Here is a 14241-nt window from a genome sequence, read left to right on the forward strand (position 1 = left end):
TTTGTACTTGCTTTCTTTTCCCTTTGTTTCCCGAGAAGGTTTTCAAATGGCAGAGAGGCCACTGGTGGAAGTAGCTTCCATAGTAGGAGCCACTGTCCTGCTGATGCTGGCAGGTGCCTGGGGGACATAAAGGAAGCAGGCTGGGAAGCTTAGGATCTGGGAGTTTTCTCTGACACTCCTATTACAGAGTAAATACTGTAATGCGGTGATATTCAGAGTAACAATAAATTTCTCCTTACAGTGCAGGGATACCTGGGACATGCAGTTAGAGGGACTGGAAGACTCTGCTTGCAACTTGTCACCTGAAGGCTAAGCCCATCCAGTTACTCAAAGAACCCTGGTGGGGGCGGCAGTGCACATCTGGAAAGCAGGGTAGTGTCCTGAGTCATAATTCTGTCTACCTGTGGCTTTCTCTCCTCTTTCCTTGCAAGGGAATATCTTGTTGATCTGGCTCTTCAAATCGTGATAGTAAAGGCTAAGTCTCAAAATACCAAGGTTTAAATGGTGTTGAGAAGTAATAGCATAAGAGGAGATGGCGAGGGGTGGGGCTGAGTAAACGGGTGAGGCACATTTGCAAGAGTTAGGCTTAGGTTCAGAGCAAAAACAGCCTCGGTCACTATCATATTTGCTCCCCTCTACAACTGTTTAGTTTTAGAGACACTTCGCCCATGCTGGAGGCCCACTGCTTGCTGATGCTAGTTTAACAGTGATGAACTTGGATTTCTTTCCCGTAATTTTCATCTTCACTTACAGGCAAATATTGGTCTGTAGAACAAGCCAATGGAGTGACAAGGAAAGGTTTACTGTTTCTCATTTTATCAGATAGTTTACCGTCTATTTTGGCCCCATGATTGAACTGAGCTGCTAAAATCTTAAAATCCAGTGGATTATCCAGGTAGCCTGTATTTTGAGAACTTCCCTCCACCCATCACAGTTTTGACAAAAATAAACCTTAAAAAAATGCTCAAAATGCAAAAGAAAATAAAACAGTTGCAGTCTTTCAATGTGTTTGTTCCCCAGGACCCAAGTGATCTTATCTACAGAGGGAGCTGTTTGAAGCATAAAGTAAGGATTTTGCATTTCAGCTTAAATACTGATTAAAAGGATTGTTGTTGAAAATAATAGAGTTACAGTAATAAAAGAACAGATTATCACCAAAGTCTATTTAGCAACAGTCACAGTATCAGGTTGCCAAGTCTGAGTTTGAGGTCACAGTCTTTTTGTGGGGGGAGGAGGCAGTGGAGGAATTTCTGATTTTATTCCTTCAATATTTTGTGGACAGGAAAATATTCCAGAGAAACAACCTAGAATTTCAGAATAAAAAGAATATATTTTTCAAAACTCCTACTTAGAGTTCACCAAATTAAAAACACACTAAATTGAGACTTCTGCCAAAACCCTCCCAGTGAAAAGTTGTTAAGTGAGAAGTTAACAGAACAAGTGCCAGTTCCTTGCTAAACCCAAAATTTTTGCACCTTAAAAGATATAGTATGTTGAAATGACTTCATATTTCACCTTGTCAGAAAGAAAGAAATCCAAACGTTCGTGGGGGCTTGGATATCTCTCAATGTCAAGGCTCAGGCAGGAAGCCACCCAAAGAGACGGCACCATGTCCAGAGCCTGCATTCTTCTCACTGTTTCAGTCCAAGGCTTTACATGACTTAGCAACTTACTGTATCCACATTATGTCAAGGCCTAACTGCCCAAACATGGGCTCTCTGCCTTGCAGAGGGACAGCTGTCAATGTGGGGGAAGCCACCTGTGTCCTGAGAATGAACTGGCACCATCCTCATTGTAATCCTGAGCCTCTCTGTCATCCTTGCATTCCTTCCCTGACACCTGCTGCTGTGGCTCCACTTCAGGGCACAACTAGATGAACCAGTCCTTCCCTTCCTCCCTAGGGCAAGGGTGCAAGGCTATTTTTGGAAAAAAACGCTTAGGTCATTATTTCAGTTCCTTTTTCTTATGATCCTCCTTCAGGGAGAGCCTCACAGAACAGGCCCTTTTCTAAAATCCATGGACCAGATGTGTATGGAATTCAACATTTTTTCAGAGATGGTGTTCGTAACATACATTACACAAAACTTCCAGCGAAGTCTGAGCCAGCACCTCATAATCAGATACATAAATATTTCTGCAGTGAAATGTTAGAAATTTTCACAATAAATGGAATAAATAAAGACTGTAAATAGCCTCAAATGAGTTCAGGGCAAACTTTGCCATCAAATGAATGTGAGTGTTAAATATGCAAAAGAACAGTCAGTTTTTCAGGCATTTTGGATTTTGAAACTGAGGACAAGAGATTTTGGATATGTATTAGGTTCTTAACAAGTTAAGACAAATTAATCTATTTATTGTTAGAGAAAGAAGAGAAGGGGATATATTACAAATAGCCCAAGGGGGCTTTTCAAAGTAACCATTTAGACAAAAAATTTGACTGTATTGCACAGGATTTGAGATAAGTGAGTTGTTCTTGTCCCTGGCTCCTGTCATATGACCTTGACATATTCTGTCTTCCAGAGCTAATCTGTGACAGTGCTATTGTCCTGGAATCTGAGCTGCCTCGCTGAGCTGCAGAGAAAGGGACCAGAAGTGGGCAGACCTAGCTTCTCTGGGACTCTCAGGAACATTCCCAGACTAGAATAAAAACCTCAACAAGGCAAGAGTGTTGGAGCCAACTGGCACGCTTATTCTATGACTCCATAATAAAGTAATTAGGCAGTTTGATTTTTTTAAGCACATAAAACCAAAATCATATCTTTTTCTTAATATGGGGGAATTTTTTTTAAAGCCCAAATCTTTGAAGCTTTAAAGGTGGGATTGGGAAGATTATATTTCTAAGTTATCATGGTAGGGACTATTTACAAGGGAAAAAAGTGAACTTTCCCTGAGATCAAGGGTTGTCATCAGTGAAGACATATAGAGATCAAGGCTTACTTGGCTTCCAGGGCCAGCGCAATGATGCCCGCAGCCATGGGGGCTGAGGCCGATGTCCCAGTGTGGTTGTCCGTGCAACGCTGCCTCAGATCCGTAGTGATCTAGATAGAAGACAGAAGTGAAAATTTTAGATCTCTCGGGTCAGTGTGAGTCACATGCAAGTAGAAAGAAATTTGCTCATAAAAGTGGAATGGAGGGTGTTGAAATATTTGTTTTAAATTCCTTGTTCCTACACTCCTATAACCATATCACTTCCAGAGAATTGCCTGTGTGGATCAACTACGAAAAGGGAACGGTTTGGAAATTGAACTCCACTTCTGTTAAAACCAGAGCCAGGACCAAGTTGAGCCCATGGCTTGAAACATAAAGGTTGTGCAAATACCTCCTTAAATTTTGCACTGTAGGCACCCTACTTGCCTCACCCTAGAGCCAGTCCTGGTTAGAACTAAAGTTCTCTCATTGGCCCAACATTTTTAAATAACGAAATACGTTGAATCAACATCCAACCCCTGAACCAGGCATAGGTAGCAAAAGGAATAAAGGTTCCGGTCCCTGCCCTCCCAGAACTGTTACCTTGAGAGGGTTATAGATTTCAAGCCAAAAGTTCGCTCTGCCATGGGAGGAAGCTTTGCTTATGGACCTGTTTCTAGAATTCATAGAAACGTTGCATGCATGACTCAAGACTTCCTCAAAGATTAAACATGGATACTAAAAATAGGCTGAACCCAGTGTGCTTAATATGCAATAACAGTACTAAGCGTACGCTTATATATTACAGAAGATTAGCTATTTCTCCATTTTTATTTTTTAATCAAAATGTGAGAACTAGATCATTTTTATCCTCTTGGCTTAAATCCAGTTCACTTTAGCTGTGGCTGAATAACATTACTATCTACCAAGGGTGATGTTTCTCAACTTTTGTTTCATTATTGTGTTTCATTAAGAAAAAAACACTAAATTCAAATTCTCCTTAACAAGGGAAATTAAATACTATGGAATAAGATTCTGGAAACCATTATACTATCTCTAAGATTTCTAAAATCCTCCCTCCCTGACAATGATCCATTTTTGGTCCCCTTGGGGCTAATACCTCCTCCACTGAGAATGCACAAGGCTATGAGATGAGTTAGTGGTGTCATTATGGTTGCTGGAAGACATCAGAAAACCTTTCTTCGGCATCAAGGCAAGGATATTACCACACATTACAGAGAAGAAAACTGATGTGAACGGTCAGCAGAAAGGTGAAGAGAGATCCGGCCTGTGGAAAACAAAGCTCTGTCCTTCCAAGGGCTTCAAGAAGAGTGTGAACACTGGTTGAATTTGGTTCGAATATACATTTTATCTTCACAGGAAGAAAGTACTGCATAACTACTTAGAAAGGGACCCTCACTTAGAAGTTTCTTCTATATCCACGAGGATGTCTGAGTGGACTCTTTTATTACCTCTTACAGATCTAGACTGACATCCTGGACGATTTAGTTTTACAGGATACCATCAGTTCTTTTCTTTTCTTTGTTTCTTTTGACACCTCTAATGATTCCAGATTATCATCTGTGCCAGGTAGGTATGCGTACTGATACAAAAGAAGTAGGAGAATGAACAAAAATATATAGAACCACATAGATGTGGTGCTGGGGGAAGGGGTTGATCCTTGCACTGTTTTCCCGGCTAACTGATTAGTGTGCAAGAACCCTGACAGAGTGGGCGTGTTTGACAAGCATGAGAAATTGTTTCTTGGTTAATAGACCTTGTCACATCTGATGCTTGCAGGATGTTTGGGTGAATAGAGTCTTACTCACTTCTATATTGAGAAACTTTCTGGACTTTCAGTTGTTGACCTTTAAAAGGTGTTTTTTTATTGTTTTAAAAAACATATAAATTTATCCTCAAATTTTTATGTGTACAGTGCAGTTTATATATATTTTATATATATATATTGTTATATGCACATTGCTGTACAATATTGATAGCATTTTTTCATCTTGCAGGACTGAAACTCTGTACCCACTGAATAATTCCTCATTATGCCTCCCCTCGTCTCCTGGCAACCACCATTCTACTTTCTGTTTCTATGTGTATGATTACTCTAGGTATCTTATATAAGTGGAATCATACAGTATTTGTCTTTTTGTAATTGGATCATTGCATTTACTATAATGTCCTCATGATTTACCCATATTGTAGCATATGACAGAATTCCCTTCCTTTTGAAGGCTGAATAATATTCCACTATTTAACATTTCCATTATCCATTTATCTGTCGATGGATGTGTGAGTTGCTTCCATATCTTGGCTATTGTGAATAATACTGCAAATGTGCATGGGTGTGCAAAAATCTCTTTGAGATCCTGTTTTTAATTCTTCCAAATCTGTGGCCAGAAATGGGATTGCTGGATCATTAAAATGGTAATTCTGTCTCATTTGAAACTGTGGGTGAACCCGCAGCCTTAGTTTCCAAAGCCCTTGTCCCTAAGTCAATGCACAAGCACACCAGAAGCAGCCTGTTTCCAAGTCTCCAGATCTGCTGTTGTTGAAAGATGGCTGTGCCTGCATTCTTCCCATTTTACCTCACCCCACGGTCACATTCCTTTGTCCAAGTTTTATTTTTTTCAATGACTTGTGCCTGGATTCAAGATTTTTCATGATGTTTTCCCACTTGGCTCTCCTCGCTTATTCTTCAGCTGCACCAGACACATTCGATGCACAGAAACAAATCCAGGATAAACACTCCAAGTGTGTGTAGCATTGCTAAGTGTAATAAATAACCACTTCCAGCCAACCTCAAATGTGAACAATCACAATTTTATGATGTAGGGTTTGCAATAGAAATATGTTCTATCCATATACAGTCACTAGGTATCTATACATAGAATATATACTTAAATAAAAAGCTACTTAGTACTTTTATACATAAACACCAATGAAGTGTTAAATGCCATTAATGTAGGCAAGCTTGTGGAATTCCAAATCATGATTGTGCCATAATTTTTTTCAACCACTTTAACTAAATGAAATTTGAGAGTAGTGAGTACTCTCAAAAGAGGGGTGGGGGGGTGGAGGAGGAAGGTGATGGAAAAGGGGAAGGTTAAAAGGAATGGGGAGAAAAGAAACAAAAACATCCTCACTCCCTTCTCTTCCTGCTTTAAGTGGAAATTCCAGCTGGATCATTTCAACGGGAAGTTATTGTCAGTGGTGGTGATATTTAGGTGTAAATCACTAGAAACATCTAAGGCAGGGTTTTCATCATTAACAGAAGCCATAGTACCAGAGAATTTTTATGTCTATCTTTAGAGAGAAAAGGCAAAGACCACCAAGGAGCATGCAATCTTGAAGAAAAATGATGTTCTGAAAACTGGAACCACATGAGGTAACCCCATTAATCACAATGCATGCATACAGGATCTGACAGTATAATTCAAAGGAAAGTTGCATTCAACGGTCGATCCACAACATGGGGCACCAAGTACAGAGATTCTATATGCAAAGCTGGAAAAATAAAGCACTTTAACTTTAGATTCCATTTTTTTAAAAAAGACTCAGAATTTGGTCTCAATCCTGGTGGTACATCTTGCATGCTCCAAATTCCCACAATTGACTCTACCCAAATCAGAAACAGAATTTTTCTCCAAAGAACTTCTCAGATTGCTCAAGAAAATATCATTTGTGCCCATCAGAGTGACGGAAACTGGAAAAGACATCAAGCCCTGAGCCAGATCAAAGCTGTCCTGATCAGCAAATTAGATTTTCAGCCTCTCTCCGGATCAGTAGCAGATGGTTTTCTGGAGTCCACAACGTCAGGGAGGTCATCTTTCTTTGGTGAGAAATGGAATGTATTGTTAGGGTCTCGTCAGGCTCCTCTGAGAAGAACCGTCATTTTTACTCATCCTAATATCTTATTTCCTAATATTTCACATTTCATCATTTGAGCTGATTGGACCTTTGACTGTAGCCTGTCGATGTAATTCTCCAGGGCATTTCAGTTCAGACTGGCTTTGGCCTTAAGCGACAAGCCCTTATAGCAATCCCACAGGTAAGAGCTTCTCTCTCCCAGATACCTTGTGATCTGTTTGATTCTGAAGGTGCCATATTGTTTCATATTTGTTAAAAGAGCAACTGAACAGATATTTTTAAAACATGAAATGATTCTACTGTCTGTTTCTGGTGTTGATTTTGATTTGGATTAGAAATGTGCCAAGAAAGCTGTTTCAGACACAGCTATGGGGGATAAGGGCAGAAACCAAATGTTAAATGTGTCAATGAATAAAATAGAAGAAGCTGATTTATTAAGCACAGTAAAATAAAAAAGGAACTGAGAACCAATGAATGCTTTTTGTGTCTACAGAAGTCACAAAGATTGGTGTAAAATTCAATCATGACAAGTCCATACAAAATCCCACTCCTGTGTTGCTAAAAGAATCTGTAAATGTGAAGTGCAAATGTAAGACTTTGTTTACAAATGTGAGGTTGCTATCACTAAAGAAGGAGCCCATCTTGTATCATTTTTGTATCTCCATAATGTTCAGCTCAGTTCCATGTACCAACAGAGGCACAATATTTATTTGCTGTTGAGTCACTAAAATCAAAATCCTTTATACTTATTTTGTTCTACACTTTAAACTCTCCCACTCATTAGAAAACACTGCCAAGGTCACTTCTTTTTTGACTATCCAAACAAAACTTACAGAAAGTTATAATCAATCTTATGTGTGTGTGTGTATATACACAATCCAGGGGTTAAAACGAAGTACAGCTATCACTCTCACAACTACTCCGGGTTGAATATTATCCCTTATCTGAAATGCTTGGGACTCAGACGTTTTCAGATTTCAAATTTTTTCCAGTTTTGAAATATTTGCATGACACTGGTTCAACATCTCTAATCCAAAATCCAAAATCTGAAGTGCTCTAAAATCTGAAACTTTTTAGGCGTCAAAATGACACTCCAAGGAAATACTTACTGGGGTATCTTGGATTTTCGAATTAGGGATGCTCAACCTATTACCAGCGATCACCAGTTTCACAGCTTCTCCTAAAACTACCACCATGAGCAACTCTCAGTGAGGCAATGTGCCAGAGGGTGTGTGTGTATGTGTGTGTGCGCGCGTACGCGTTTGTATAAAATGAAATATAAACCCACAGGAACTCTGCAAGGATGATATTATACTATTCATTAGCTAAGGAAATGGAGACTCAAAGGGGCTAAGTAACTTGCCGAAGGGCACGCAGCTACTAACCGGCTGCTAAGCGGTGCAGATACCAAATCCTCAAACAGTGGCAGCAGAAGAAGCAGTCACCTGCTACCGCAAAGACAACAGTGCCAGACCACGGCAACAACGGCGGAGAACTGGCCTTGAGGTCCAGCCCAAGTCAGCAAGTGGGTATGGCGGTTCTCCTTCAGCCCACAGTTAAAATCAGAACTTTTCAGGAACAAAATTTCTTCTCTAGTTTTTAACCTTCTTTAGAGAATATGAACCAAACTTCTAAATAAACTAAACACATCTGGATTCGCGAGTCTTTTACTCATGAAAAATAATGACATTTTCTAAATCAAAAGGAGAGATGCTAGAGAGCAATGCGGTGCCAACGGTGACTGCATGTGAAACATGAATTGGGCAGTGGGGGTGGGGAGAGGGTAGGGAGCAGTGTGCTTCTGCAAAAGCAAACGCGGAGCTGCTCAGAAGCATTAGAAGCAATAAGATAATTCCTCCACATGGAATTGGTCGTTCAGGCCAACTCTGAGATACCCCAGGCAGCGAGTTTGTTTTGAACGCAAATACATAAAATGAAATCTGGAGAGGGCTAAGCAGAGCTGATATTCTCCAAACTTTGGCTCAGAGAACCCCTCCCAGGAGGAATACGATGGACTCTGTATCCTAATCACTAAGACAAACTACTAGGAGGAGAAAAAGTCAAAGGCTGAACAAGTCCCAAAAGAAAGAGATGATTTAATGATGGGGGTGATTGGGATGAGAGGGAAGCTTTATCTATAAAACAGAACGTCAGAGAAATTTTGGGAGGTGGTGAGGGGTTAAAGATGGGACCTTTTAGGCTCTTTAACACTAAGAAAGGTTGTATGTATAGCTTTATCATGTGGCAGGATTCCTGCTGGCAATTTTCTATGCTAAATATCCTGTCAAATACTGTTTGATTTTCACCAACCTGCCAATAGGAGTTTCTCTGACAGAAATAGAGCACCTCCCTGTCTTCCTGTGGCTACATACACAAGGTGTGCAGCCTCCAACCCTCTAAATGTTTGACAGTCATCGATGCACAAATATTTATTGAGCTCAGGCTTTGGAAAGGAACAAAACAAAGACTTCATCCTCAAGTACATTTCATTGCAGCATGAAAAACAGTTAGTAAATAAGAAAATACACACTATCATGGTAAGTAGCTCTAAGTGCTCTAGAAAAAAAGATGAACAGGTAAAAGGAGTAGAGAGTGGTGGAGGGGAGTGTCCCTATTTTAAGGAAGGGGTGAAGGCAATCCTCTCTGAGGTGAAATCTGAGAATAGACACAAATGAAGTGGAATCTGGTGGAAGAGTGCCCTGGTTTGAACATCATATATACGCCTGCCTTTGGGAGCTCAGGGCTAACTCTGCTGCCGCAGGAACTAGCATCTCAGCTTTAGTTTTTTCAAGGAGTCCAACCGTCTGAAGGGGTATGAAAAGAGGGAAAGGTAGGAAATTCAAAATAAGTGGACTTAGCAGTGAAAAACAATAGAAACCTGTATATTCTAAATGTTTGTTTATCACTGTGAAAGGAACACAAAACAGGTAAGTGCCACGTTTTCATACAGCCCCCCATACTGGATGTCCACGGAAAGTATCAGGACGTGATAGCACACTTGTGACAAGACAGGTTTGGATGCTCATCATAACTTGATTGGAACCCAGGTTCTATCACTTACTAGCTCTGTTTTTTTCCCCCCATTTTCCATTTTCATTTATTTTTTGTTGAGGTGAAATATACATATGTAATTTACCATCTTTACCATTGTAAATGTACAGTTCAGTGGTAATAAGTACATGTGGATTCTTTCTTCCCCTCATCCTCAGTCTCCCCCTCTCCTTCCTGGCCTCTAGTTACTACCTGTATTTTTTCTAACCTTTCAAGCTTTACTTTTCTCATCTGTAAAGGGGCACAATGATCCTCCCACATGGGGTTTTAAGAATACAATGAGATGATGCATTCAATGTGCATAGTGCCATGCAAGGCACATATGAGAAGGGCAAAAATGTGACATTTATAACATGTTAATATAACTATAAATGTATTATATGGCAGACATGTAATAAGATATAAACAATTAGGCTAATGAAAGCATTATTTCATAAGACGGCTTTAAAATAACTAGTCATTTCAAATGACTTCTATTTAGCTTATAAAAGAGCTTCTTATCATTGTAATCTCTATACTTTGAATGCCTTGTTTGCTGTAATAAGATATAAGGCTATCATTGATCCAAATCTATCAAAGCATGAATGCAATACCAAGGTCCACAACTGTGCCAGTAGTAATGGCAGGAAACCAAGGGATGGAGACTTCCCTGTGTTTTGAAATCCATGGCAAGATATTCCTGCTTGTGATCTGTGAAAAGGCATTTTGTCCTGGAAAAGTAAAATTTATTTAACAAATGTGCTTTCCCAAAAGCAGAGAGGAGTTCTTTCCTCTCTCCTCAGATCCTCAGCAATTGCCTCGGTTCAAACCACAAAGGTGCTCTATGAATGAAGAATCACAACTGTGCTCTTCTGTAGAGGCTGCAAGTGACAAAAGGAAATGAATGGCTCAGGGAAGGAAGCCCAGCACAAAGGGAGACACTGCCATTCCTGTAACACTCAATCACAGATGCCACTAGCAGGATGCGGGCATCACCAAGGGACCCCAGGCTTCTGGGTTCAAAGCCTGGCGAAGGAAAAGTCCCAGGCGCAACACAGGATTATTCGTCATTCTGACATCTAGAAGGAAAAGGGGTCAGCTGGACCATAAAAGGCTGATGTTCTTGCCAACTCCACTCATGTTCCAACTGTTAACATATTCACGATCACAGTGGTCTTTCTTTATGGGACGGGTGGAACAGATCGCAGTATTTTATAGGTGGGGAAAATGGAGGTGCAAGAAGCACCTCTGTTAACAACAGGTGGAAAAACGACAAACCTAACCTCCCAGGATGAAGAAAGTTACACAGGCGTAGGTAGCCGTAGTCCTGGCCACTCACTGAGCGGCTCGTGTGTGCCAGGCACCACGTGGGTACGTTACATTCAGTATGTTACCATCTTCACGGAAACCCTGAGGTCAATGCTGGCATCATCTCCATTTCACAGATGAAGTAATCGAGACTCTGAAGGTTGCTTAGCCACTGGGCAGCCTGTCTAAAGCTAGAGACTGTAATCTCAAATGGCTTCCAACTTCCTGTCTAACTGGGGGTAATCTGTGGATTTAGGCAAGATAAGCAAATCTAAGAACTAGATAGAGAAAAACTCCTAGTAAGTTGCTGCTATGAAAATAGGAGTAAGAGATTAAATATAGGGTAGAAACAAGTAAAAGTTAAATATGTAAAGTGAGTAAGTGAAGGTTTTGATATAAGAAACATTAACTAGGAAAAAGTAAAGTATATGACCCCATGAGAGGATATTAACATTTAGTTACGGTGTCCACTTTCCCTGGCAAGCTAGGATAGGAATTGTCTATCTGTGGGAAAAACCTAAATGACCCCCCACCACCTACCTGGCATGGGAGTCACAGCAGCTACCAAGCAATCACAGCAAACAGTGACAAAGGGCACACGAATGTTAAGTCTAGGGGGTAAATCTTGCAACAGTGATTCTGACGTCCCCCTCTTCATATTGTGTTCTCCCACCGGGGACCCAGGCAACCCTTCCTTCTTGGATGTTTTGCCCATTAGACTACAGGCTTCTTTTAGAGAAGGCGTTTGTAAAACTTAACAATACTCTCCCAACGGCAACAGCCCCACAGGGAAAAACAGCACTGACTAGATGGCATAATTACTTTGAAGCAATGGTGAGTCTGACTTAAGATGACTTCAGACTCTAGAAGTAAAAGAAGAGAACTCTCATTCCAGAGAGTTTTCATCAGGAATTTCACGGTGTAGAACTGATGGATGTCACTCAGCACTAGTGGACATTGATCGTGAGGTAGAAGACATAAGTTCTTCCTACTTGAAAGCAAAGGGATATTTCTATAGATTATAACATTTTTATAATGAAGGCAAAATTTCATGGGGGCATTACTTTCTACTTAGGAAAGCCAGAAACTTCAAAACTTGATCATCCCTGCATTTTCTCCTTTTATATTTTACTTTGTGTTTCCGAGTTATGCTTATTGATGAATGATGGAGATAGTGATAGGTGGACTCATATATATATATATATATACACACACACACACACACAGATGTGTATATTTTTATATATATATATATATATACACACACACATGTGCATATATATATATATACACACATGTGCATATGTATACACACACACACACACACACACACACATATATACAACCAGTCATTGTGAAAATATTAGCAAAAGATGGGTGCATGTGTACCAGTAGGCCATTTTTACTTAAATCAATCTACAAAACGTGACAAAAAATGTACTAAAAAGTAGTTGAGAAATCAAACATAAAAATCACAAAATAGCCAAAAATCAAGTGGAACTGAATGGATGTGGATCAAGAATTGCCGAAGAAGGTAGTGTCCTTCCCCTATATTTTCACCACTGTGAAAAAGGCAGATGTAGCACCAGTAGAGTGACCCAAACCAGCGTGGATCTGTAAGGCTAAATTCTAAAAAGGATCTTGGCTAAATTCTAAAAAGTGTCAGGTACAGCGGCTTAGCTCCACTTTAGAAAGACAAGTTCTGAGACAGTTTACAAAACCATGATCGGGAAAAGAGCCAAGTGTAAAGGTGTTCAAAGTTTAGGATCAGTAGTAGAGTGCTGGGCACCCCAAAAGTCAGAGCTTTTTTAAAGCTTCAATGGGTCAGGCACTCTCCTAATAAGCACTTTTTATTGACTTCCTCATTGTCTTTGTAATAACTCCATGTACTATTAAATGTTCCCTTTTCATAAATAAGGACATTGAGACAGAAAGATTAAGTAATTTATCCAAAGTCACCCAGCTAGTGAACAGCTCAAGAGTGAAAGAAACTCGTGCAGGCTGGGCCTGCAACCTGAACTCTTAACCAGTTGGCTCTAAGCCTAGAGAGCAGGGCATATTGGTAAAGAGGTGATTTCGTACGACCTGCGTGCTTCTCCATCTGGCAAACTTTGTGCTGAATATCAGAAAAGAACCTTTTACACAGGTTTAGTCCATGTTACATAAGCATAGTCTCAATGGAATTCTTAGTTTCCTTGTACACTTTTGCTTTTCACACCGAATTGGCTGTACTTAGAAACAAAAGCATGAAGCTAAGGTTAAAAGTCAGTGTGGAGATACAGCAATAGGGCACTGGGCTGAGAGAGTCTGGCTTAGATTATAGTTTCTTCTCTGCCACTAATCACCATGTGAATGTGGGCTAAATCATTTGTCCTCAGTAAAACTGAAGCTGTATCATGTCTAAGGCCATATTAAATGCTGCAATGGGATGACCTGGACAAGCATTTTCAAAGAATTAGTAACATTTACAATTACTTGCATCATCAGCTAATCTGACTTTCTATTTTTACATATGACTTGTGCATATATATTTATGGTTCTCCCTTTGGATTTCAAAGTGAACATTAAATAAACAGATTATGACAGGCATGCAAATGCCACTTACTATTTTCTTATCATAAGACTCTCCACTGCTGTAGGTGGTGGCCAGCGTGGATGAACACTCTTCCAGGTACCAAGGTTTCTTTCCGCTTTCCGCTGTGCTGCTGATGGAGATGGTGTAGATGCTGTTGGTGTAGCCATCACAGGAGCAGTGGTCTTTGCTCCTCCCGCCATTTCCGGATGCCCAGACAAACACAGAGCCGAGACCTCTCCGCCCCTGTTCACAAACAGAAAGCTAAATGACGGTCTGAAAAGACGAGGATCACAGGCACTAAATGAAGAGGAGATCAGAATAACAGGACAAAATCGAATATCTGCAGAAGGGATGCGATGTTATTTTAATAAGCTAGGCTTAAGCTGCTTTCGAGCGGAGGTAAGAGGAGTTATTTTTATAAACTAAAACAGTCATACAAGTAACAAGTGCACCAATGATGACAATAATAATGGCTAATATCTAGGGACTGAGCACAATTCTAAATGCTTTATATGAAACGGACTGAATCTTTCAACAACCCT

At 40.2% G+C, this 14241-nt stretch overlaps 1 protein-coding gene across 4 annotated transcripts in view; it reads right to left on the reverse strand.

Moving 5' to 3' along the window:
* Window positions 1-14241, reverse strand: part of PCSK5 (proprotein convertase subtilisin/kexin type 5) — a 413377-nt gene that overhangs the window by 222699 nt on the left and 176437 nt on the right. For all 4 annotated transcript variants that reach the window (XM_069476379.1, XM_069476378.1, XM_069476377.1 and 1 more), the window contains exons 8-9: window positions 13730-13942; window positions 2938-3038 (exon numbers count right to left, since the gene is read on the reverse strand). In XM_069476379.1, coding sequence (XP_069332480.1) covers window positions 2938-3038; window positions 13730-13942 — 314 coding nt within the window. The remainder of the gene's footprint in view (window positions 1-2937; window positions 3039-13729; window positions 13943-14241) is intronic.

This window comes from Eulemur rufifrons, chromosome 7 (genome assembly GCF_041146395.1).
Source record: "Eulemur rufifrons isolate Redbay chromosome 7, OSU_ERuf_1, whole genome shotgun sequence".
Taxonomy (NCBI): domain Eukaryota; kingdom Metazoa; phylum Chordata; class Mammalia; order Primates; family Lemuridae; genus Eulemur; species Eulemur rufifrons.